This window comes from Mesoplodon densirostris, chromosome 10 (genome assembly GCF_025265405.1).
Source record: "Mesoplodon densirostris isolate mMesDen1 chromosome 10, mMesDen1 primary haplotype, whole genome shotgun sequence".
Classification (NCBI taxonomy): Eukaryota; Metazoa; Chordata; class Mammalia; order Artiodactyla; family Ziphiidae; genus Mesoplodon; species Mesoplodon densirostris.
This window is the reverse complement of record NC_082670.1, coordinates 6,363,505-6,389,442: the sequence shown is the minus strand read 5'-3', so window position 1 is coordinate 6,389,442 and position 25,938 is coordinate 6,363,505. Positions and strand designations below refer to the sequence as shown.

At 51.3% G+C, this 25,938-nt stretch overlaps 1 protein-coding gene across 1 annotated transcript; it reads left to right on the top strand.

Moving 5' to 3' along the window:
• Nucleotides 1-404: 404 nt before the first annotated feature.
• On the top strand, nt 405-25,820 carry TXNDC5 (thioredoxin domain containing 5). Its single transcript, XM_060109616.1, has 10 exons — nt 405-712; nt 4,075-4,224; nt 9,156-9,261; nt 13,738-13,834; nt 16,376-16,491; nt 17,862-17,948; nt 18,541-18,684; nt 21,548-21,630; nt 23,097-23,226; nt 24,262-25,820. Exons 1-10 carry the CDS (start codon nt 441-443, stop codon nt 24,382-24,384), a joined length of 1,308 nt encoding a protein of 435 aa, XP_059965599.1. The 5' UTR covers nt 405-440; the 3' UTR covers nt 24,385-25,820.
• The last annotated feature ends 118 nt before the right edge of the window (nt 25,821-25,938 follow it).

Genomic DNA, 25,938 nt, shown 5'->3' with positions numbered 1-25,938 from the left:
CATTCTGCTCAGTTTCCTGAATTCTGCTGACAGCCGCTCTTTCTTCCTTTTGCCTGAAATCCTGGGGTCTTTGTGTACGTTGAGATGAACCGAGGCTGACATCCCCCTCTGTGGCCTCCCGGCGCTCCAACACTCAGCCCCGCTCCAGGCCAGAGCGGACAGAGCCTGGGTTTGGGGAGGCGCAGCGCCCCGCGGGAGTAACCAAAGCCGTCCCGGGAAGTGCTGGAGGCCGGGCACGGAAGGCAGTCGGGGGCCCGGACCCCCTCCTTCCACGGGCTCCCATCCAGGCTCTCCGGGCGCGCGCGGGCCCAGCCTCCACCGGGGAGCGGGCGCGCGCCGGGAGGGGCGGGGCGCGGGCGGGGCCTCTCCGGGGCGGGGGGCGGGGCGGGCGGCGCGGAGGGAACCGGCCGCCGCGGCGAGAGCGCGCCCAGCCAGCCGTGATGTCCGCGCGCGCCGGAGGCCTCCTCCCGCCGCGGCCCCGGGCCCTGGCGCCGGCCGCGCCTCTGCTGATGCTGCTGTTGTTGCTGCTGCTGGACGCCGGCGGCGGACGCGGGGGCGCCTGGGCCCAGGAGCCGGGAGCGGCGGCGGACGGGCCCCCCGCGGCCGACGGCGGGGACGGGCAGGACCCGCACGCCAAGCACCTGTACACGGCCGACATGTTCACGCACGGCATCCAGAGCGCCGCGCACTTCGTCATGTTCTTCGCGCCCTGGTAACTGGCCGCACCGCCCGCCTCGGGCTCCGCGGCGCGGGTCGGGCCCGGGTCCCGCAGTGTGGGCGCGGGGGGCGCGGGGCCGCGGCCTGGGGGCGCCCGGCGAGGGGCTGAGGGTCTTCCGGGCCGGGGGGCGGCACGCGCCGGGCGCTCGCGGCTGACGTGGCGCTAGGGCCGGGGTGGAGCAGGAGGGGGCGGTCCCCGAGGGCCGAGCCGGAAAAGGCCGCCGCTCCGGCTCCCGCGCCCCCTCCCCCGATCCCCTCACCGGGGGAGGGGAAGGGGTCGTCGCCCTTCGGGGCCGCTGGGAGCTCAGAGCCCGTCCGTCCTCTGGCCCCAAACTTCTGCGCCGGCCGGAGGCAGGCCGGGACCCGGAGGCCACGTGCGGTCGCCCCGGCGACCAGGCGCCCGGCGTGCACACTTGGACTTCGGAGGCTGTTCGCTCGCCGCACGGCAGACCTCCGGCCTGCGGGTTTAATTGAAACACAGGGACTCACAAGGCGTGATTTCCCACCCTGCGGGAAGGGGTGGCCCAGGCAGAAGAGGGTTCCTGCGCTCCCCCGGGGGGTGGAGAGCAGTGCGGGTTCTGGGGGCCTGTCCGCAGCCCCCGGGCGGTGGGGAGCTGTGCTCGCGGTGATGGGAGCCACTGGCCCCGGACCCAAGGCCGACCTCTGGCTCCTGCTCCTCCCTGCTCTCTTGGGGCCTGGTCGTCTGCAAAGTGTGAGATGGGAAAAGTTACTACGTTGAGCAGACGGTCCCCCTCGCCGTGGTTCTCGGGGGGCGGGGGGCTTTGGTGTGGCCTCGATGCCGAACCCAGAGACGTCTGCCCTGTGGGTTGTCCTACAGAAAGCCTTCCCGTCATCCGCACGAGCACAGGGACTGAGTGCCTTCCTCCTAGGGCCTAGATGCCCGCTGAAGGGGGTCCTCCGTGGGCGGAGCAGACAGCCAGTCTTCGGGCCCAAGGCCCTTTGCAGGCTTTACTGCAGAATTTGGCATTCTCCCCCAGAGCGGAGGAGGCTCCTTGAGATGTGGGAAGGGGATGCAGGAAGGAATAGGGAGAAGATGCCCAAGAAAAACGGCCTGTTCAGAACATGTGCTGGTGGAAGTTGGAGGAGACTTTCTCGTCCTCCCCATGTTCAGATGATGACTGTACTTCAGTTCATTTGGAGTTAAATCAGCACTTTTGGTCTGGGTCAGAGCTGTCCTGTAGATACATTGTGTTTCCAGCTCCCAAGAACCAAGAGTTGAATTTGTAGAACTACCAGTGGTGTAGAAAATACTTTGTAGTGTAAAATAATGGGCATCGATAGTTACTTTGTGAAGGGTATTATTCTCAGAGTAGCTATTCCAATTAAATACACTACTTAAGTGAAGCCTATTTTTGTGGAATAAATCTGCCCATGGAATTTTTTTCCTTATATTTTAAAGAAAAACTGACATGCAGACATCGTAGGTCCGTGCAGTGCCAGTGGAGTTTTAATTTTGGAGTCTCTGTAATACTCACCAGCTAGTCCTGGGCTGAGTGAGGGAGAGGACCGGGCACTTGGTATTAAGTACATTCCTTAAAGTAATGTAATGTTTCATTGTGTGTGGCTTATAGACTTTTAGGTGGATGCTCCCAGAAAAAGTAACTTTCAAAGTTTTTGTTTGCTTCTTAATAGTCTACTGTGAAATGCTTAAATAGAGATGTGTGGGTTTCGGTGACAACATTTAAAAGTTAGACTTTCAGAGCAGGTTGGAGCTCAGACGGAAGACACTGTGGGCTGCCCCTCCTCTTTCCATTTCAGTTTCTGGAACGTTGGGAGCCCACGTGCGATTTGGGGGCAGGAGCTAATGAAAACATCGATCTGTGTGTATCTGCTCTGAACTGGATAGTGGCCGGGCTGTCCTACTGCTGTAGATCTTGTGCCAGCGTCAGGTCATAGCTTCTCTATGGCCAGTTTTCAGGTCACATTGAATCTGGGGACAATGAGGTCAAGGTTGGAGCCGCTTCCTCAAAAGGACCAGGTGGCTTTGCTCTGTTACGTGACCACAAACTGCCTCTGAATGCAGCTGCCGTCTCAGAGGTTCGTGCTGTAGCCCCAGGGGTCCAAACCCAGAAGTGCCAACTGCACGGCACCCATGGATCCATCACTAAGAGATTGCCAAGCACTTCGTACGTGCCAGACACTGGGGATCCAGTGGTAGAAAGGATGATGCTTGTCTTCTTGTACCGTATATACTTAAATCTAGCAGGGGTTTTCCCTCACCATTGTCTTCCAGAAAAGAGGGATTCATGTTGTATTTGAACCTCTTATAAAGCAGGATTCTCTTCCCTGGCCAAGAAAGTGCTTAGGGAAGACAGGTTAGCTTGAAGCAGAATTTTCCGGTGCTTCCTTTAGGTGCTTCCTGGTGAGGTCATCTGTCAGAAAAGAAAAGAGGCAAGGAGACTTAACACTGATTTTATTGAGAAATTATTTTGAGGATGAACTCAGTTATTAAGTGTTGGGTGTTCTTACCACACTTTAGAAAGCAATACAGCAAGTAGTTACATCGTAGACATCATGAATACACACTTACCAGGTGAATGGGGAAAAACACCCCACATGCCATCATGTTTGTGTATAGTTAAATTCATACAATGAATATTATAAGTGTATGTTTGAGTATATCAAATTTAGAAGTTTGGGCCGGCCACAAGCTTTTTGTATGCTTCTCACTGGAAAGAATGCAGAACTGATTTCATTTCGAGGCTGCCTTGCATTTGGGGAGACTCGGTTACATGGTAGAGGTGACCTGACCGTAGAGGAGCCATGGCGAGGGGAAGTGCTGAGCCACTGCCACAGAGGTGGAGCGAGGGAGCTCTCCAGAAGAGGGGGAGAAGAGAGTGGACACCAGACAGCCTGGGAGTCAGGGCTGACTTCCTGGAGGAAGTGACACCCAAACTGAACAAATAGGAATGAGCCAGGTGGGTTTAGGGAGGAAGTGTCAGAGAGAAGAGGGTGCTGATTCCCAGGGCCTGGCCAAGCTGCGGCCCTTTCAGGAACCTGGAAACTCAGCAGCGTGGCCCAGCGGTGGGCAGCACGGGAAGGAGGGCAGTGTGCATAGAGGTCAGGTGGGCGGTCAGCAGGGGCCAGATGGAGGGGGATCGGGCACCTGGCTAAGTTTTGATTTCACGCTGAGAACAATGCGGCGTCTCTCCGGAGGGTTTAAGCAGGGGAGCAGGGTTCTGCAGACACTGTGAGCTGTCTGGCCCCGTCTCCACTGCAGTGTGAAAAAGGAGTTGGATCCGAGAGCCCCGCCACCCTGGGAAATGGCTGGGCGGGTGGGTCAGGCACCCTCTGACCCTGGCTCTCAGCGTGCTTTTCACTGTCACCTGGCCACAGGTGTGGACACTGCCAGCGGCTGCAGCCTACCTGGAACGACCTGGGAGACAAGTACAACAGCATGGAGGACGCCAAGGTGTACGTGGCCAAGGTCGACTGCACGGCCGACTCAGATGTGTGCTCCGCCCAGGGCGTGCGTGGCTACCCCACGTAAGTGACCGGCGCTCGCATCCTGTATCCGCCGGGTCCTCCTTGGCTTTTTGCCAGCCGCAGTCGGCCAAGAAAGTTCAAGTTAAACTTTTGGCGCCTTCCTTGTAGTTCTGAGGAGTGAGGGGATGCCGAGTTTAAGCAGGCACTCCCTGTTGTTGGGGAAAAAGGTTACATTTACACCGTGTGTGTATTAGGTGCCTTTTTTTTTTACTTTGTTTGGAAAAAGCCTTTAATTAGTCAGTTGAGTTTTCCTGTTTATAAAAGAACGTGTTTGCCAGACAAAAATGGCATTCTCCACGAGATCCTGTCACATTTGACGTTCACATGTACGTTTACACGATGAGCACTGACTGTCATGAAATCTTCGTCTGAATTTTTGGTCACTCTTAATTCTTAAGCCTCCTTTCTAGAGTTATTTCCCACGTGACTAGCCCACGGGCTGTTTTTGTTGGAAAGAAAGTGCAGCTGTTCTGACAAGTGATACTTGCTACCTGCTTCCTTGACAATTAAAATAATTTTTTGGTTTTAAGAACAGAAATTGAAACTGGCTTAATGAACAAAAGAGGGAATTAATTTGAAGGCTGTGGGGGAAGGCCTCTGAGGCTCGGCTCCATGGGTTTGGAGGTCTGTTTTTCTGCCCTCCCACCCCTTAAGGTGACTTAACTCCCTGCTCTGCATCTCTCTGTTGCTGTGGCGGACTTGGGCCCATTGGCCCAGCTTGGATGGAGTGTTCATTCCAGAAACTATGTTTGTGACCCGAGAGGCAGGATCTTGTCGGAAGACGACAGCCCCGCTCAGACTCAACATTTACTGGTGGAGTGAAGAGAGCTTCTCCAAAAAAGGGAAGATGCTCTTTCCAGAAGGGTGGGGGAGGGGTTGGGCACTGCAGGTCCCAAAATATTTGTTCAGGTTGACAAATGAAGTCAATCCTTTGGGAAACCCGAGCTGATCTTCAAACTTGAGAGGCCGCATGGAAAATGGCAGGAGCTCTGGGCTGGAACCTGGATGCCACGGTTTGGACCCCAGCTCTACCGTCTACTTATCCTGTAGCTCTGGCCACTCACGTTCCTCAACTTCTGAGTCTGAAGTAGGGTGCTGACGCACACACCCCCGTAACACTGTCGTGTGTAATAACGTGTGTGTAGAGACCAATCTGAACACACCCAATGATGTTAAGGTTTCCTGTAACCTTTGGAGATTTGGCATTTCCATAAAGGGCTCTGGAACTCTTGGTCTTTGGTGACTGCTTGCTAATGTGAGTGCAGTAACTCAAGTGTACATCACATCAGAGCAACAGAGACAAAATTTCCTGCTGTGTGTACCTACCTGTGGTCATCACTGTCCTTTGCTCCACTGCGTTGCCTTTAAAGGAAACTCTGCTTGTATGAAGAGCATCCCAAGGAAGCAGCCAGTGAGAAGTGGGACCAGTTACCTGTTGAGAACCTGTTACTTTCAAGGTGCAGGAGCAACAGAGATGGGTGGCCGTGGTGTCCACTCTTAAACAGCTGGCTGTGTGTGGCCCTGTGGCTCTGTGCACCGTAAACCACGCCATAGGGAAGGTGAAACAGGACCAGTCATAGGGCTGAGAAGGCAAGTGTCAGAGGGAGAGTAGAGGGTTCCACCTGCACCCAGTCATACGCGCTCTCTGGCTGCAACATCAGTCACTCCACAGATGCTATTCACAGATACCGAAAGATCCATGTTGGATCAGGTGTCCTGATTTGTTTTTTAGAAGATATGGTCTCCCCAAGAAAACCACGCACTGGTTTTGTGTTGTTAAAAAGAACTATACAATACAACGAGCTGCCACTACATGGTTTGGGAAGGAACCTCGTGACCGTCACAGCCCGAGAACAGATTTTTTTCACAGAATGCCGGAGGTAGGGTCATGCTGCCTAAAATGTAGTGGCCTTAGGGCATTCATAGATGTACCTGTGTGAGCTTTTACTTCTAGGGATGTTTCGAGGCCTGAATCAGATGACAATGTAAATGCTGAGGCGGGTTGCGGAGCGGGGTGTCAGCACATTAGCTTTTAGGTCACCCCTCCCCTGTCACCTTTAACTGGAGTAAAGGATTGGAGAGGGAGGGAGTTTGGGTTCCCAGGTCCCTGGAGAAGGCTGCCTACGCTCGGGAAGACGTTTTGAGGTCTTGCTGTTGAGCCAGTAAAGAATCTTTATCATCTGGGAAAATGCTGGCAGGGGCAGGGCTGAAGGAGGTTCCCTAGGGCTGCCATGCAGACTGCCACTGAAAAGAATAGAAACGTATTCTCACAGTTCCGGAGGCCAGGAGCCCGAAATCAAGGCATCAGCAGCGCCGTGCCGCCTCTGAAACCTGTCAGGGTCCTTCCTTGCCTCTTCCTGGCTCCTGGTGGTTGGAGGGCAGCCTTTGGTGTTCCTTGCCTTGCAGAAGCATCACCCCAGTCCCCTCCTTAACTTGGCCTTCTGCTGTTTGCATGTCTCTCTCTGTGTCTGAATCTCCCCTTTCTATACGTACTGGATTAGGGCCCACCTTCATGACCGCATTTTAACTTGATTGCCTCTATGCAAATCCTATTTCTAAATAGGGTCACATTCCATGGTAGCGCGGGTTAGGACTTCAGCAAATCTTTTTGGGGACACAATTCGACCCAGAACACCATCTCATCTATAGTAGTAGAACTTCCATCATGCTGTTTTCCAGAGGGACCCAGCAATGGGGATCTTTTCCCTTGTAGTCTCCTGACTGAGGAACAGATCACCAGGAAAACAAGCGCCCGTGTGGGGGTTTGGTAACAGCAGAAGAGTTTGGGGCCGTACTTGGGGCATGAACCCCATGGCCCGCTCTGCATTGCTGCCTTCATCTCCACGTACAGTGGGAATGAAGTCAGATGCCCCGTAAGGGAAGCTGTGCCCTCCCTAGGCTCCGTGAACTTAACCAGAATCTCAGACTCGAGCTGGTTAGAAAGATTTTTAATCCAACAACAGGAAGAGATTTTAAAAATTAGTTTTGCTTCGCTCAGTGTACACCACATGAGGAAAAAGTCACAGATTAGGTTTTACTGCATTTTAACCTTAGCAAAGAAATGGAGGATGGGTTCAACAACGCCTGGTCTGATTTCTGATTTTTTTTTTTAATTCTTATATAGTTTTATTGTTACAGTTAATATTTAAGTCTTCAGATTTTCTTTCTTTTTAACATCTTTATTGGAGTATAATTACAGTGGTGTGTTAGTTTCTGCTGTATAACAAAGTGAATCGGCTATACATATACATATGTTCCCATATCTCCTCCCTCTTGCATCTCCCTCCCACCCTCCCTACCCCACCCCTCTAGGTAGTCACAAAGCACCGAGCTGATCTCCCTGTGCTCTGCGGCTGCTTCCCACTAGCTATCTAATTTACGTTTGGTAGTGTATATATGTCCATGCCGCTCTCTCACTTCATCCCAGCTTCCCCTTCCCCGCCCCCATGCCCTCAAGTCCATTCTCTATGTCTGTGTCTTTATTCCTTTCTGATGCTTTGAGGATCCACTTGTTTCCATCCTGAAGCGCTTTGGTGGAGGGAGGCACTGGGGAGAGAGGGAGGGAGTGGAGAGGGACAGCAGCTGCCTCTAGTCCTTTGTGGGCGCAGCTTACGTTTCCAGAGCATCTCAAGGTGGTGGATGCGGGTGTTCACAGTCCGAGAGCCTGCTTTGGAGTCGCTTGAAATGTTAAACTTCGTGAAGGAGGGGGCATACCGGCCAAATCGAGTTAGATTGTGTCTTTCTGTCGTGGCTATATGAGTATAAGCTGCTAGGGAAGGGCACATACATTCTTCATGGAGACACATTGGGATGTCCCCTAGCCCATCACAGGATCTGAGCTTCTGGGTGAGGCCAGTAAGCCCATTTTCCCCTGAATGCCTTCTACAGCCAGTGTGTTGGTTTTCTTGTTTGGTGTGAAACTTCATTTTAAGACCTTTGTGGGGCTAGCTATCCAAACCCACAGTTTGATTTCTGTGTATCTTCACTTCTCGCACTCTGACACTGTGCATTGGGCATCTCCTAACAGAACCCACGTATGTGCCAGGAAGCGTTAGGGGTGTTTTAGGTGAGCAGGCTCGCCCCTGAATGCCAGCCTGTGTTTGCTTCCTGTCGGCGGCCGTATTTCCCCCTCCTTCCTGCTACCTTCTGTTAATTCTGTCAATAGAAGAATTATTCCCTCCCCTCCCCCCATTCCTTGACGCAGTCTGTTAGGTTTTACCTGGACCGTGTTGTCCCGTCACCAGTGGAGTGACACAGGGTCTGGACGTGTTCATCTCGGCCTCTGGTGGTGTCTTTGCTCCCCTCCAAAGGCAGAGCTCCTTGCTCTGTCTGCAGATACCTAGTGTGTGTGGAAAATAGAAAAGATTCCTTCTCTGGGGGCAAGTGAATGGGCCATATCAACCACTGTCAAGGTTGTCCTTATAGTTGGAAAGTTGAACTCTCACAGTAGCTGGATATTCATGCGTTGTAAGAGTTGAATAGCTGACAGTGTATCCTGGAAATACATTTACTGCAGAGCAATGCTATTTCTACTACAGTTGTAAATTGCTTTTCAAAGTGCAGAAGGTAAAAACTACTGAAGCTGGGGAAGGATAACAAATACGGGGCAGGGGAAAGCTAGAGAGTTCTGCACACCTGAACCCTCGTAGCTTGGGGTTTAACTCACGGCCTGATGTGTTCACCCCGGTTTTGTTTTTCAAGAATAACATAAGAAACTTTTAAAAGTTCAGGATTAAGTGAATATGTTATCGCCTAGAACATGACTTTTCTTTCTTGTCCAAGTATTATCAGAGAGGGGCAGGGGTGTGCTGGCTGCAGCCCGCCGACACCTCATTTTTTATGATTGTCCCGCTAACCGAGTTTGCTCTCTGCTCAGAGTGGTTTGAAGTGCTTTAAAATCTGCTGCAACTAATCCTCTGTTACTGTTTCAGCTTGAAGTTTTTCAGGCCTGGCCAAGAAGCTGTGAAGTACCAGGGTCCCCGGGATTTTCAGGCCCTGGAAAACTGGATGCTGCAGACGCTGAACGAGGAGCCCCCCGTGAGTGCACACAAAGCCGCCCCCTCTTTCTTCCTACATTTTTGGGGTGGTCAAGAGGCCAGTTTAAGTACCATCTTAAAGCAACTTTTATCATAAGTAAAGATTCACTTTTTTTTCTTCTCAGTTTTTCTTTTTATTGTGATAAAATACACACACTCTAAAATTTGCCCTGTTAAATAACTGTTTTTCAGCGTACAGTTCAGTGGTATAAATACATTCAGAACGTGGTGCCGCCGTCACCACCGTCCATGCACAGAAATTTCCCGTCTTCCCGAAAGGAAACCCTGTCCCTGTTAGACCCTGACTCCCCTCCCTCTCTGGCAGTCCCTGGCGCCCAGCGCTCTGTTTTCTGCCTCTATGAATTTGGCTCCTTTAAGTACCTTATGTAAGTGGGAAAAGATGAACTTTTAACAACTTTCTGTTATGGAAAAGTTCAAACAGGCACCAGAGTAGAAAGAAGAGTCCAATGCATGGTGGGCAGGAGTGCAGGGAAGGTGGCCCCGCGTGCCCGCCTGAGCCCCGACAGTGGTTCCCGTTCTGGGCCTTATCTTGTCTCCCCTGCTTCCCCGGCCCGCGTTTGGCTGCACAGTCAGTGTCATTTGTAACTATTTCAGGATGCAGCCCACAGATGAGGACTTACTACTTGTTAACATACCCTCTGTGCCCCCGTCACATGTAGTTCAGCTCACAGTAATTCCTCAGCACCCGAGATGGACTCGTGGCCACCCAGGGTCAGGGCCAGGCCCCCGCCAGAGCGTCCAGGCCGGGCCAGCCCCGCCCTTCCTCCCCCGGGACCTCACTCCCGCGGGCGGTACCCACAGTGTGAATCTTCCCTTTTCTTCTCAACCCTCAGCCCCACGGCCCTAAGTGGCTTTGCTGATAACCGAATTCGATACCCTTCACACTCTCCATGTCTTAATGGCCTCCCCCGTGGTAAGGATCATATCAGGAAATTGTGGAAACTATGAGTTCTGAGATTTCTTTTTTAATTGTAGTTGATTTACAATGTTGTGTTACTGAGATATTTTTTAAAGACATAGTTATAGGTAGAGTGTTACAGAGAAAAACCTGTACTCCTCCTCCAGCTGATGTCAGGAGCCTTCATTTTGTTATAAATCACTGCGATCGTGAGCCCTGCAGCAGCGTCCCTTCATGTGTGGTGCTTTCGGATTAATGCTGAATGCTCAGGCCCACAGAGGCTGAGCTGTATTTGGACGGGAGTAGAAAGATGGCCAGTGTTCCCATGCTGTACGTTTCTGATGAAAATATTAAGAGCATCTGAAGTCTTTGAATGTAATTTCCAGTTCGACACTGGACTAAGACCGTGGTATTGCATCAGGTAGGCGTTCCCTGACTTGAAGGTTGTCTGTGCTCCAGGGCTCTTTTGGGGGCCCTGGTGCTGTCGGTGTCATCTTCCAGGGTGGGGCCCTTCAGCTGTCCCCCAGATTCTGTGTACAGGTCACAGCTAATCAGAAACCCAGCTGCTTCCCAAGTGCTACTTAGCTCACATTTTTAAAAGTTTAGAACCACGTGAAGAATGTCGGCATACGGTACTGAATAAGTGTTGACCAGAGACGTGTCTAATTTTAGGCAACGGGGGAAACCACAAACCTCACAGAGAATAAATTTGCATCTTTGTCATGGCAAGAAAGCTGGAGGAGCAGGTGTAACTTTCACATAGATTTAAACTTCAAGTTTTTTTTTTTTTTTTTTTTTTTTTTTTTTTGTGGAATGTCCTCTGAGGGGAGGAAGCCAGTTTTAAAGGGGAGTTCATGGTCTCCAAAAACATTTAAAGTAAACTTTTCAGCAAAAAGCCAGTCTTCTATGATGACTTTATTCACGAAACCATCCGCCAGTGTCAGGATGGCAGAAAGACTTCATCTCATGAGCCGAACATCTTTCTGGGGAGCGGAGCCCAAAGCACAGGCTGGGGATGGGGCAGCCAGGCTGAGGCTCCCGTAGCCATCCTCAGCGGGGGTACCCCGGGGGCGTGGCCACATGGGACCCACCCCTCCCCACCTGAGACCTCAGTTACCCACTGGCCATATCTTTGTGTCTCAGAGCAGTGGGGATCTCAGATAATTGCTAGAAATGATGACAGGGTGCCTTATTATAGAAAAGTTCAAATATTCAGACTTAATATTGCAAACCGAAGTTCTTTTCAATATGAATTTTGCCTTATAAGCAAAAACTTTTTAAAAACGTCTTCATCTGTATTTATATCTAAATAACTTAATATATACATTTTCATCTTTAAACAGGATAAATTTAGATTTTTCCTTCCTAGCATTATGGCAGTATTAAAGGAAGTCAAAGAAAAGAAAACCTGCCATTTCTTAAATTTTACCCCAATTTTTATATTTCCATGTTTCCTTCTGTAATTTTTTTTTTCTTTCCAGCTTTCAAACCAGGTTTGTGGTTTTCCCTGTTGCCTAAACAGTCATAATCAAATAAACATGGTTCATTTCATTAATCTTTTTATATAGTTGAATCATCTTTATATTGATCATATTTTTATTTTTTTATTTTATTTTTTTTTTTTTTTTTTTGCGGTACGCGGGCCTCTCACTGTTGTGGCCTCTCCCGTTGCGGAGCACAGGCTCCGGACGCACAGGCTCAGCGGCCATGGCTCACGGGCCCAGCCGCTCCGCGGCATATGGGATCCTCCCAGACCGGGGCACGAACCCGTATCCCCTGCATCGGCAGGCGGACCCTCAACCACTGCGCCACCAGGGAGGCCCTTGATCATATTTTATCTCATGGATTTGCCATAATTCAGCTCTTCTCTGTCCATGGATATTTAGGTTATATATATTTTTTCTGTCATCAGAAATGCTATAAGGAACATTTTTATCTTTGTAAAGGATGGTTTTTTTTTCTACTTTGGAGTGACTTTTTAGAATATATTCCCAGACATAAAATTGCAAGGCAGAAAATAAAAAAGCAAGACCACTTCTATGGCTCTGATGAATACTGCCAGATTGCTTTCTTAAGACTCTAAGCCCACATTGTCACCAGCCCGGGGAGAGGGGAGGGTGCCCATTCTGTGATACACTGTGGTGTTCCCATAATGGCCATCCCTACGTGCCACCGAGGGACATGCTCCTTCGGTGCCATGAATGGACATTTTACTACTGCGAGCCCTTTGAACATCTTACACAGGGTGACACATAGTCTTTCGTTTCACGTTATTGGAACTTAACTGACTGTTCACTTAGCCGTCACTCTCGGGCATCCTTTGTCTGGCTACTTAGCACTTTGAAAGTTTTGTCAAGCCAGCAGTGGAAAAGAAAACTTCATGGTGTTTACAGCCCAGCTTTGAGCTGTCAGCACTTGGAAAGCTTTTAAAGACTGAACTTAGATATATTCTTTTTTTTCTTTTTAAGTTGTTTTTTTTTTTTTTTTTTTTTTTTGCGGTCCGCGGGCCTCACTGTTGTGGCCTCTCCCGTTGCGGAGCACAGGCTCCGGACGCGCAGGCTCAGCGGCCATGGCTCACGGGCCCAGCCGCTCTGCGGCATGTGGGATCTTCCTGGACCGGGGCACGAACCCGTGTCCCATGCATCGGCAGGCGGACTCTCAACTACTGCACCACCAGGGAAGCCCAGATATTCTTTTTAATAGAAATATGAACCGCTAGATAAAAACTGAGTAATACACACCCACATGTCTATAGCACAGTGGGGATTCAGTGGTCTTCTCTTCACCTCTGCTTGCAGGCCGTGGCTGTGTCGGCCTAAACAATTGAGACATTTCGAATGGTGTGGTAGAGTGGTTAGTAGTTAGTTGTCACACTGGTGTCTGCCAGGTACTGGAGAAACGCCACTTCTTGTCCGTTCACTGTGTGTTTATGTCCCAAACTTAGCCCCATGAACTATATTCTTGCTTAAAAGTGCAGCCCATGTTTGCCCTGTGGTTTTCTCTTTGCTGCCTCCCGTCCACCTGAATCTGCTTTCTCGTCACCTTTCTCTTTTATCAGCCCTTCAGAGTTTTACCTTCCTTCCGAGGTTTTCTTATGTTTGTGTAGATAAAGGATGGCCAGGCCCTCCTGTTCTCTGATGGTTTCCTGTTCCCCGTTGTGTCCCTTTTGCTCCCTCTGTGTCTTTGGGTGCTGCTTCCTTCTGTATTCTGCAAGACGTCTCAGGTCATGTTTCAAAGGACGGGACAGGGTGCTGGTTTGGGGTGGCCCATCCTTCAGCTTGTCTGCTCTGTTGGGTAGGGTTTGGGGACAGCAAAGGACGGGTTGGGACAGGGAGGCCATCACCCAGCTGCCTGGAGCATCGGTCCTCGAGCATTTGCCAAGGGTGACAAAGTCGCTTCTTTGCCCGGGGCGCCACCTCAACACAGCAGTGTCCCTCGAAGCCTCGAGGTGGCAGGGGAGGGAGGAGAGCATAGAAGGTTCCAGACAGAAGCCTCCATGGGCTCCACTGGGTCTTCACACACACACCCAGTGCCTCTTGTTCCGTCTCTTCCCATCAGACGCCGGAGCCCGAGGTGGAGCCACCCCAAGCCCCCGAGCTCAAGCAGGGCCTGTACGAGCTCTCGGCCGGCAACTTTGAGCTGCACGTGGCACAAGGTAGGCGGGCGGGTGCGCCGGGTCTGCACCTCTGGGCACCCCTGCCCGGGCCGTCCTCCTGGGGGGCCTGGCTTTTCCTCTTGCCACTTGAGGGCTGGTGGGTCGCAGCATGGGTGGCGCTTGTCAAGAGCTTCTCTTCCCCAACCCCGATGACATCAGTGTTTAATGCTCTTCCTCTCGGAGATGATTTCTCCTTTTGTCTCTGTCCTTAGGGAAAGGCCAGTTCTAATACTAAGCTAAAGCCTCAGGTGTGGAAAGCTCACTGATGGTGAGTGGGTGCACTTACTTGTGTACTGGCTGGACAGTGCGTCCTTGGATAAGAATGTGTTTGCTTATGTTAATGTTAATGTTAATCATATGCTTATAGACCTGAGGCAGAAACAAAGGTTTCTCTTACCTGTTTAAACCAGAATTTATTGGGACCATTGTAACACACAAATCGAATCAGCGTAGGTGTTCTTTACACTTAAAATATTTTTCGATACCAAATCTCATTTTTTGAACATAGTCTCCTACATGTCAGAATGACCTGAGGACGACTTCTAACGTTAACAACGTCTAAGGCCTTGCTTCACACGTCCGGAAATGCTGGCTCAGCAGTGAAAGGCCTGAGAGTGACTTCAGCCTCCTTGCTGACCTGCGCTCTCAGAGGCTGTCATGGAGAGAAATCCTCCTGGGAGACGGGGTTGGAAACGCTCTTAAAAGGGCTTAAAATTGTGTCCGGCCCTGAAGCTTCCTGCTTGCTGGGAGTTGAAATACACCCCATTTAAGGTCTGACATCGCTTATGGTGATGCTTTCAGTCGTTTTTAATTAAAGGTGGCTGGTTAATTGGTACAGATGCTCTGACAGGGTTTCTATCCTAAGGGGAGTCGCTTGAATTTGAGACGGGCTTGGGCTCCCTGCAGGATGCACGCCCGGGGCCACCCCGTGGCAGACCACCGTCCGAAGCCCGGCCCTGACCCTCCCTGAGCGGGTCGCCCACCGAGGGGGCCATGTGCCCGCGCACCGTGGCCTCGTGCTGCTGGCATGAGGGTCTCTCCTCGGAGAGCGGTGCGGCCCCGCCCCGCCTCAGTTCCTGTTGATGCTCCAGGAGACCCTGGAGCTCCTGTCTCCACCTCAGCACACAGTAGCGACACACCTGTCTGGAGATGTGGTTTCAGCCTTGCAGATCAGCTGCTCATGTATATTTAAAATGTTTTCATTTAAATTTCTTAACTGGAGTATAGTGGATTTACAGTACTGATTTTGAAGCAAGTTTTCCCCCATTTCCCTCGAACGCATCATTGCAGCGGTGACAAGATGCCGCCGTGAGCGTTGCCATGGCAAAGTCCGACTCTGAGCCTGAGTCACACGTCAGCGTCCGTTGGTTGGTTCTCTCCTTGGCCACAGCCTGATTTCGGTTTGGTCTCAGCCTGACACCGTTTTGGCCCTAGGCTGGTCAAGGTAGAAGAGCCTAGATAAAAGTTTTCAGTGCCTAAATCATGATGTTGTGAGGCTTGTTTTTATCCTAGCCAAGGGAGTGATATTCAGTCTTTTTAGATCTTCTATCTTATTGTGAAATAAAACCCAGATACAGAAAACAATGTAGGGTGTAGTGAATGGTCATAGAGCGGTCACCCGGCTCAAGACAGAAAACTGCTCGCTTCCCGTGCCCCGTCCCAGCCCTCCCCCCATCCCCCAAAAGGCACTGCCCTGGCTGTAGGGAAGCCGCCACTTGCTTCATGGTGTGGAGTACAGTCTCCCTGTCCACATCACCCTGATGTCTCTGTTCCCTGTGAGTTGGCCGTTGAATCTAGGGACTTTATCACTTTCTGTTTGATGTTTTGGGGGGGTGTGAGCAAGACTACATAGCTGGGAAGTCTGTGATGTCAGTGGCCTCGTCCGACACCGCCTAGAGCCGTAACTCACGAGGGATGCAAAGCCTGCTGCTGTAATTCAAGCATCGCTTCTTCATTTTTACAGCAAGAGACACTTGCTCTCGTTTATCACTTGGTTATCCAGCGGTGCAGTTCACGTGGGAAAGACAGGCTAAGTGCCTGATTCTTTCCCTTTATTGCCCGTTTTCCAAATAATGAGTTGGGTCCCTATTGTCCTCCAAAGATGACAGATTAGTTTTCTTTTGTTGTTTTTTTTGTTGTTTTTTTTGCGGTACGCCAGCCTCTCACTGCTGTGGCCTCTCCCGTTGCGGAGCACAGGCTCCGGACGCGCAGGCTCAGTGGCCATGGCTCACGGGCCCAGCCGCCCGCGGCATGTGGGATCTTCCTGGACCGGGACACAAACCCGTGTCCCCTGCATCGGCAGGCGGACTCTCAACCGCTGCGCCACCAGGGAAGCCCTGACAGATTAGTTTTTAAGGATCGTTATGAACTCATGGGTAGAGACATATCTGATGGGGAGTCACTTTTTACCAGTTCAGGGGTTCATCCTGAACTGAGCTTTGCAGGAGGACAAAGATGAGACGCTTCCATTCATGCTCTAGTCGGGTGGATGTAAATCACACTCCTCTCCCTTTCTCCTGCCTTCCTCCCCCACCCCCGAAGGAGACCACTTTATCAAGTTCTTCGCCCCGTGGTGTGGTCACTGCAAAGCTCTGGCTCCGACCTGGGAGCAGCTGGCTCTGGGCCTTGAACATTCCGAAACTGTCAAGATTGGCAAGGTAAGTGAAAGCCCTTATTAAACCAGAAATAGGTCGCCTTTGGCTGGATTAATTAGCTGAGTAGCCCATTATTCATTCTGTGCACAAAGTCGCAAATTTGATTTATTAATTCCATTTAGCGTGCCACTTGATAATTCATTTCACCTTCACAGATGGCAGCCAGGTTTCGAGTGTGCTGGCTTTTCCACAGTCTAGAGATAAATTATGGCTTTGGCTCCTTTGTTTATTTTGAAGCAATGGCCAATTCTGAATTGGCAGCCCCAGAGCCCTTTCTGCAAAGATATGGGGCAGAGCCTTAGAGAACGTTCACTGGACGTACTTGGAGACCATCCACAGTCGAAATCACCCAAGAGCTCTTTCCTAAAAGGACCTTCAGCTCTGTGCTCACACCCTGTGCGCAGCCTGCGTGCAGAAGACCCGCCCGTGGGGAGCCTTGGCTTGCCCTGCTGCCTGGAATTCTTTCCCACTTTACGGAGGGAAGCCAGAAGTGATGCCTTGACAACTGGGTTTTCGGGAAATATCTAGAGCAGCTTCCGGGCCTTCAAGCACTTTTAATCCGTCCATCCTCCAGCACCTACCAGACACCCTGCCTGAATTGCTTTTATAAAAATCTCATTTTCTACCTTGCCGGGGGCTGATTTGTATACAGAAGTAATGCTGCGTGTTCAGGAACTGTAGCTAATAAGGTGATGTGCCCAGCACAGTGAGATGGCCAAAAGCATTAACGTGGGATTCGGACAGACCTGGCCAGCCACCCTCGAGCAGCTTCTCCACACCTCAGTCTCCCCCTTTGCAAAACCAAGATGAGATCTGACTGGGGCGGTGGTGAAGGTAATGGTAAAATGCTGAGCACGACGCTGGGCACAGAGCAGATGCCTAGGAAATTGTAACAGTTGTTAAATGAATTTTTCACTGTTGTGTGTTAAACACTTAATTTGACATCTTTTCAGTTTTATCTTGATTATATTCCAAATGTTCCTATTTAAAACTCCTGAACCTGAGAATACATTTCTGAGCTAGCTTTGTGACGGGCGTGGGTCTCTGTCCACGACAGCTGGCCGTCCCCTTTTCCAGATGTCAGGCGAGGCTCCCTCTCTCCATCTGCTAACCTCCTCAAGGTAAACTGCTCCCCCAAAACTGGCATTTTTGAGTGAAAAGAAATCATGTCTCTAAATCCCATCACTCTGCTCCCTAAGCTCAGGTGTATTTTGGGGTAAAGTCTCTCCAAAAGCTGCAACTTGCTGGCGGAGATGCTACAGATGGGGAGTTTTAGAAATTTTCTTTCTTTGAAAAAGTACTAAGTGTCCAAGAGCCCATTTACCAGGAAGGCTGGCAGAGAAGCTGACTGGGCGCGTGATCTGTATCTCTAGGTTGACTGCACGCAGCACCATGGACTCTGTTCAGGAAACCAGGTCCGAGGTTATCCTACGCTCCTCTGGTTCCGAGATGGTGAAAAGGTACGTTCTTCAGGTCTTAGTGTTGAGACAAGATGTGTGTCTTAACCACGGCTGAACGGTTGAGTGGTTTAACAGGGGTGGCGTGTTGCCAGCACAGATTGTTTGGGCACTGGTTTAAAGGAATACGCATCACGGAGCGAGAATGTCTCTCTCTTTGTTGGTAAGGCCTGGCAGGTTGAGAGAAACCGTCAGGCGTGATGCACTCCCGGAGCATCTCAGCTGGCTCAGGTTAACTCTAGAATAAGCCGGATCGACGGTCCTAGGGTAACTGCCCTGATTACGACCTTTGAGAGGGGTCAGCGCTCGCTCTTGGTAAAAAGGCTCCTAAATGCTGGCTTCGTCCCTGGCCGGTGGGCAGTGCCCAGACTTTGGAAACGCTTAGCTCTGCAGAAGGCAGGCGCTGTAAAGTTCTTTGCCCAGAGCCACACTGCGGTTGATCATCTCTGCTTTGCCTTCACCTTTGAGCAGCAGACACCACAGAGCCGGGACACCCAGACAGAGACGTCCGATGGGGGTGGGTCGTGCGTGGGCAGGTGGAGGGTTGAGGATTCACATCCCTGACGTGTCTTCGTGTGGCCCGTGTCCCGGACAGGTTGATCAGTACAAGGGGAAGCGGGATCTGGAGTCGCTGAGGGAGTACGTGGCATCGCAGCTCCAGAGCACGGAGAGGGGCGCCCCGGAGCCCACCCAGCCGTCGGAGGCCCCCGCGCTGGCCGCTGAGCCCGCGGCCGACCAGGTGGGTGCACGGTCAGCTCCTGCCTCCAAGCGATGGTGCATTCACATGGTGGGCTGGGGTCCACTTTTCAACACAGCGTTTTCTTGAACTCCTTTTACATGCTTGTTAGGGGGTCAGCGTAGACAGAGCTTCCCTTTAAAGAACCTGGAGTGGGTGTGAGACAGGATCCCGCGAGCATTTGGTGTCAACATTTCTGGACAGTTCTTCCCTTTGGTTCAGCACTCACTAACTTGAAGGTATTTGCTGTGAAAGCTGGGCCGTTGCCTCTTGGGCCCGTTCTGCTCGTTTCCATAACTTGCTGCAGTCAAGGTGGTAAAGGCCCCTGAAAGAGCTGCAGCAGAAAGGCTCTGCGCGTTGGAATGTCAGAGGCAAATCACTGCAGGATATTTCATTTGTCCAGACGATCGCTGACTTATCGAGGTGTCCTCTTCATATATTCAGAGCCTAGGGCTTCACGTTCGTTCTGCGTTTATCAAGCCCTTGTCGCGTTCCAGCCACCGTCCTAGGCCGCCAGGACCCAAAGCGAATAAGGCCGTTTTCCGCCTGTGGAGAGCGGCGGGTGGGAAGGGGGACACGCGCGAAGATGTCGGCGCTGCGACGCAGGCCGGGGCGGGGAGGCAGGGAGCCCGCCCCACGGGTGAGTCGGTGTCCGCCGGAGAGCCGTGGGGAAGGCCGCCTGGCGGCGCGTCAGCCGGCGGGAGCGAAGAGGGTGCGCGGAGGCCAAGGGCACCGTGCGGGACGCGGAGGGAGCCGGCAGCCGGCCTCCGGAGGGCCTCGTCCGCCAGCCGGGGATCTCAGGTCTGCAGGGAGCCAGTGGAGGGCTTGGAGCCGACGTGGACTTTAAGAAAGCCGGCTGGCTGCAGCCTGTGTGGACGAGACGGAAACCGCTGTATCTGGAGACGAAGGAGGCGGGGACGGCGGGCAGGGGCGTCCAGCTCCCCCTGCGCAGTCGGGATGGGGGACGGGAGGCAGGGGGAGAGGGGCTGGAGGCGCCGGGCGGGGTTCTGGCGTGTCCCAGGAGTGAGATGAGGACCGGGTGGGAGGGAGGGGGTGGGTCCATTTTCAAGGTGTTGGTTCCAGGGCTGTGGCAGTCTGCAGGTGGCGACAGGTAAGAGTCCGGAGCTGAAGCCGGATGCCTGTCTAGACGAGGAGGTTCCCACATCCACTCCTGTAGGTAGAAACTGACGCCGAAACCATGGGTGAAGATGAGATTATTCGGGGGAGTCAGAATAGTGTTTTCCCAGGAAAACAGTGCTCGGATTTCCTAGCTGAGAACCATAAGGCCTGTTTGTCAGTTTATTTCCAAAGCTGAATCCTTGTGTTGCCGCTTCAGTTCACACAACTACACTCCACAGCACGTCAGGTTCTTACCCGGGACAGCGGGCAGGGCAGCCCTGGTGCTGGGGAGGACGCTTCCCTGGTGACTGTCCAGCCTCAGTATTTACAGGAGCCATCGTGACTCGCTGGGGCCGTCATGCCTGGGGCCCGGGGATCAGACTTGGAGGATCGGCAGCCGCCGGCCTCATCCTCCCAGGGTGGGGCTGTGATGGGGCCTCTGCCCCCCAGGCCCAGCCCCTAGTGGGACGCTTGTAGGTTGGGGACTGCGTGGGTGTTAGTTAAAAGTGGAAGTTTTGGTTTAAGAAGTAAACAAACGATTTCGTAGTTAAGGGACCACGCGTCAAGGGAGCATGTGTCATGGTGGTTATAAAGGTCACCCCACATCGAGTATAATTATATACTGTGGATGTTTTTGTCAAACCCAGAAGGGTTTCTATTTATAATAAGGTTTTCCACCACTAAGTGGGTCTTTCAGTGAGTGTGGTGTCATGTTTCCGGACATAAAGATGGCAGCGTCTGGATGGCCCCCTCAGTGCCCCTGCGTCCTGGTCACGGACACATGGTACTTGGTGCTGGACTCGAGTGGGGCAGCCCTTTGCCACGTGACACGCCATCCATATTCTTGTTTATTTATTTATTGTTTACTTGGCTGCCTCGGGTCTTCGTTGAGGCATGCAGGATCTTCGGTTACGGCGTGTGGGCTCTGGAGCGCGTGGCCTTAGTTGCCCCGCAGCGTGTGGGATCTTAGTTCCCCGCCCAGGGCTCGAACCCACGTCCCCTGGATTGGAAGGCGGATTCTTAACCACTGGACCACCAGGAAAGTCCCCATCATCCATATTCTCAAGAGAGGATCACATATCCGTTTTTGGAGGAAAACACATAGACATAATTCTGTGAAAAACCTTCAAGATAGAATCGCTTTAGAGCAGACTGCCATGTGGCACCTTTGCCCTGAATTCTCCAGCCTGAGTTCAAATGAGCAGTTTTCACATTTTGAATTTAAAAATGGAAAGCAGCCTGTTATCTGTAAAGCACATATTGCCTATGCTTGTGTAACTAAGGTCCTTCTATCACATAGAGAAGATAATTATGAATCTGTAGGCTGAGAGCGGTAGAGTCAGTGGGGAAAGCAGTGTGTACAGACTTCAGGGAGGCCAGTCAGCTTGGGCTTCGGTCAGTGTCCGAGGCTCCACGCCCAGGAGGCGCACACTTGGGCCCTGCCCACCCAGAGCCCTGGAGACAGCGGCTGCACCTGAACCTGCCTGGGCTGGCTGGGGGCAGAACGCTGCACGTGTCCTGTCCCCTCCATGCAGCATCTCCTGGGCTCAGGACCGTGGGACTGGTGACGAGTCACTGCCCTTTTGTGCTTGTGAAAAGTGAGTTGTGTAGGTATTTGTGTGTGGCCTCGGAGCACACGTCACAGCATTTTAAAAGATGACGGACTTGTATTTCTGCGATCCCAAAGCATGATCCCCCACTCTGCTCTACGTGGTGTATTTGACTTGTGGTTTTTCCCTCCCCCAAGGGCACTGTGTTGGCACTGACGGAAAATAACTTCGATGACACCATCGCAGAAGGCATAACCTTCGTCAAGTTTTATGCCCCATGGTAAGTGGCTGTTGAATTAGAAACTTTGTCGTCGTGCACTTGAGTCACATCCTATTTTTCAGCTCATAGGCCAACCCTGCGGACTCCGTGTTGGGCAGATACTACATTTACTTGTAGTTATACTATAGGGAAAAAGGAAATGTTATGGTGTGTATGTTAAAGTTCGGTGGTATTCATAAAGTTATGGAGAATGAGGTTAACTTAAAGTTCAGTCTGCTCTGGAGAAAACAAAAATGGAGGCTTATTATTGTGGCCATATAACACTGAAGTTTTGTGGTATCTGGGCACTTTGCCAGATAGATGGCTTTTGGGGTTAAAAACACCGTGAGCATCATGAGGTATTAATAGCTTTGCCCCTTCGTCTCTGGATGTTGTAGAGAAATCGAGTAGAGCTCAGCTTTCTGTTAGAGCCATGCGGTCTGTCAGTCACCTGACCTTCCTGGCCCGTGGCCCTCTGGGACCAGGGCAGAGACGGGCTGCTCGGAGCCGGAGACCACGGCAACCGCGATCGGCGGGAAGACGATAGGTTCCAGGGTGTGCCGGGAACCACTGCGGCTTTGGATGCCCTTTAAATCCTTTGAACCCAGTCTCCTCAGCTGTAAAACGGGGAGAACGCTTTGTCTTGAAACAACCCATTTGGAAAAATAGTGTTGAGGAGAGAGAGATCCTGTTTCTGAACACAAACACACACGTGCCATTTTCACTGTTTCATTGCGCGTATTCATGAGAAACAGTAACAGCAGAGATAAAAAGTTAATGAGTGACCTGTATGACTTGCGCAGGTTTTATTCTTAAAGAGTAGAATCACTAGTAAATGATGCCTTTAAAACTATCATGTATTTTCTATTTTTTAAAAAAAAAAAACTAAAGCTGTACAGATCACGTACAGAAGAGCCCCTTTCACTGAAGGGGAGCAGGTCCTAGAGGGGAAGGTGGTCAGGAAGCGGGTAGAGTAACAGGTGGAAAGAGTTTGAACCAAACTTAGGGCCTCGGTGCTCACACCACATCCTGGAAGCTTCAGGGAAGCTTTGAAGCTCTTGTGAACATTTAAGACCATAAGAAATATAATCTGTTTTTGGCATTCAGGTGATTTTTAAGAAAGTGTCTGGCGTCTTTTCTTTTGTTTCCTGCTCACGGTGCATTCACAAACCAGGGAGCCCACAGTTTACCGCATCGTAGAGATGGTTGCAAAGCTGAAGCTGTTTTCAGACCATCTTGTTGCTATCCGTCAGGTTATCCGAAAGCCTGCTCTGGCTTGGGTTTGAATTCCGTGTTTGGGGTGGGAGAGGACGAGCAGGTGCGGGGTGGGTGGGGGGGTGTTAGCGCACCCCGCGGGAGAACCTGCCATTTTATCAGCGTGTAGGCAGCTGTTGGCTGCTTCCGACAGAAGAAACAGGCTGGGCGGTGAAATGCAGGCGCGTGAGCTGGACGGGACCCCAACAAAGCTGTCGCTGTTCTGTTCCCAGGTGTGGGCACTGTAAGAACCTGGCTCCTATCTGGGAGGAGCTCTCTAAAAAGGAATTCCCTGGCTTGGCGGAGGTCAAGATCGCCGAGCTGGACTGCACCGCAGAACGGAACATCTGCAGCAAGTACTCGGTGAGTCCACATGCATGGAAACTCATGGGGACAGAACTGGGGGCGGATCCCAAGTGGAGCTGTAGTTTGGTATTGTGGACTCAACCAAGATAACTCATCCTCTCAACGAAGAGTTTTTTGTGTCCTTTGGGGATTTTTTTTCCATTTGAGAAGCAAAAGAGCTGCTCTCTCAAAGGAAGCCTGTCTTCTGTGAGTGCACACAGTTCAGAGGGGGTTTTTCAGGCCTTGCCACCCGGGCGAAAGGCTGGCAGTACCTGAGACTCTGAGCTTGAGGGCAGGGCGCCACCTGCGTGGCCCTTCTCATTGGCTAAACAGTCAGCTGGCTTGTAGCCTTCATCGCACACACAGACACAAGGCAGCACTCCATGCAGAAAGTATTTGATCCTACACTTCCCCCTGAGAGGGCCACACCAGTGGGCCAGGCTTGGGTTCTTTATGTAACTGTTGCCTTCTTTCCAAGCTATTAGCACCATCGAATAGCCCAGAAGATTTGCAATTTATATTTTTCCATTTGTGGTGTTTTCCTTAAAACATTTTTGAGGTCTCTGGAGTTTATTAGAATAGATGTATGTAGCACAGACGTCATCTACTTACTAGAAGATGCCAGTCGTTTTTTAAGATTTTTTTAATTTTTTTGATGCTTTAAAGAGAAAAGAGGTGGAGCTGTAGCTGACACGTGTGTATCCTCGAGGGTCTTGCTGCCACTCAGCACGGACCACAGAGCACCCTGGTGTCGCCAGGGAGCTTGTGGGCAATGCAGCCTCAGGCCCCCGCCGTCCACACCAGCTCCCCAGGCAAGACTCCACTCTCCGGTGAAGTCACTCCTTGTTGCTAATCTTGAAAGTAGGTTTGGGTTGGAAACTGAATAAAGAGCCCCAAGGCTCTGCTTTCTGAACTCTTAGGTACTTTTTTGATGGTCTGTACGTTCTGAAAATTTAACTATAGGCTTCCCTGGACACGACTCTAGGATCTTTTCTGATTTTATTTAAGAAGCAACTTTGTGTCCGTTTTCAATTTTTTTTTTTTTTTTTAAAGGTACGAGGTTATCCCACATTGCTGCTTTTCCGCGGAGGGAAGAAAGTCAGCGAGCATAGTGGAGGCCGAGACCTGGATTCCTTGCACCACTTTGTCCTGCGCCAGGCGAAGGATGAACTGTGAGCTCGGCTGGAAGCTGTCTCCTGCCTGGCCCTGGGCAGGAGCTCAGTCCTGCGGCCGCTGCCCGGTCCCTTGCGGTGGTGACTCAGATCCGAACGTACTAAATTTGTGCTATCTCCTCCATGTGTGTGCTTTTTAAGCCAACACACTCCACAGATTCTTTCTTAAGTTTCTCTAAGTGAATGTGTAACTCATGATCCCTTTGCAAACTAAATATTTTCAGTGGCAAGCTACCATCCATCCCCTTTAACCTTCTCTCGGTGAAATCTCAATGGTTTCCTTTGAGACTAAAATAGAGTCAAGGAAATTCCAATTGCCAGACTGTTTTTGGCTTTGGAGTAATTTTGGTGAAAGCATCATCCGATGCATAGTTTTCGAACCATCCACGCACAATTTCTGGAAAGGTGGCCTTGCCTTGTGGTGGTATTGCGTTGCTCTGATCTGAAGGTCCCAGTTGACTTGTTAATAGTGTGGTTGGTCCGTAGCTTGGAGCAGATTTAAAATGCAAAACCCCGTCGCCTCTGGAAAAGCCACCTTCCCAGCCCCTCCTGGATCTTCTGCCTCTGTTGATACCTCTCTCACGGAGAGTGGTAAGCCATAATGAACACAGTGGTAGTCCTGACGCGTGCCTGAGTAAGATAATGCTGACGCCATAGTCGTGTGTGTGTTGATACTTGACCAGTTGCTTATTACTGTTCAGGGGATACTTCTGTCCTTCCTGAGTGAGAGATTTCACTAGTCAACACGAAGCCAGAGTCCACATGAACTTTAAGGTTCGATGTCTCACGTGGAAAGTTCCACAAGGCTTGTCCCGACTATTCTGCTAACTCCTAGGAAGGTTCTGGTTGGCTTGGCCACCCGGGGCAGGAGGACTGGATGAGCTTCCCCAGGTCTGGGTGTCAGGGACTGAGGAAGCCCCGCAGCCCCACGATGGAGCCCTAGCCAGAAGCAGCTTCGGACTCAGCAGTCCTTTTAGAGGCCGTGTCCTGTACTTCACCTGCCTTTGAGGAGGTCAGTCTTCTACTGTACGAAGAGTGGGATGAACTTGACCTCAAGGTCACAGGAGGAGGGAGGCAGGGCCGGATAGGCCGCATTACCGGCGTCCTCGTAACTCACGCCGTCCTGGTGGATAAGGAGCACGCGTACCCTCACGCTTGGAAATCAGCAGCTGCAGGACCGGGCTCCCTCCAGGGATGGGCCCGTAGGTTCTTCGCCATCCATCGCTCCTGTGATAACACTCTTCACCCCACCGCCCATGCTCAGGAGATGTGGCCACTCAGCACAAAGTACCTGGTGGTAAGGACCTTAGAAACAAGACCCCGTCCGCTGTCCACGGCAGACAACAACAGCAGGATCCCGGCCAGCCTCTGCCTTAAAGGAAATCTTTATTAATCATGTATGGTTCACAGATGTTCTTTAAAAAAAAAAAAAAACAACTTTCTAGAGAAGCACAATCCTCATGAGTGGGTGGATTCATCTTTGCATCATGAGTCTTGTTTTAAAAAGAAAAAGTGGTACAATTTGTTTACACTATGATACTTTCTAAATAAACTCTTT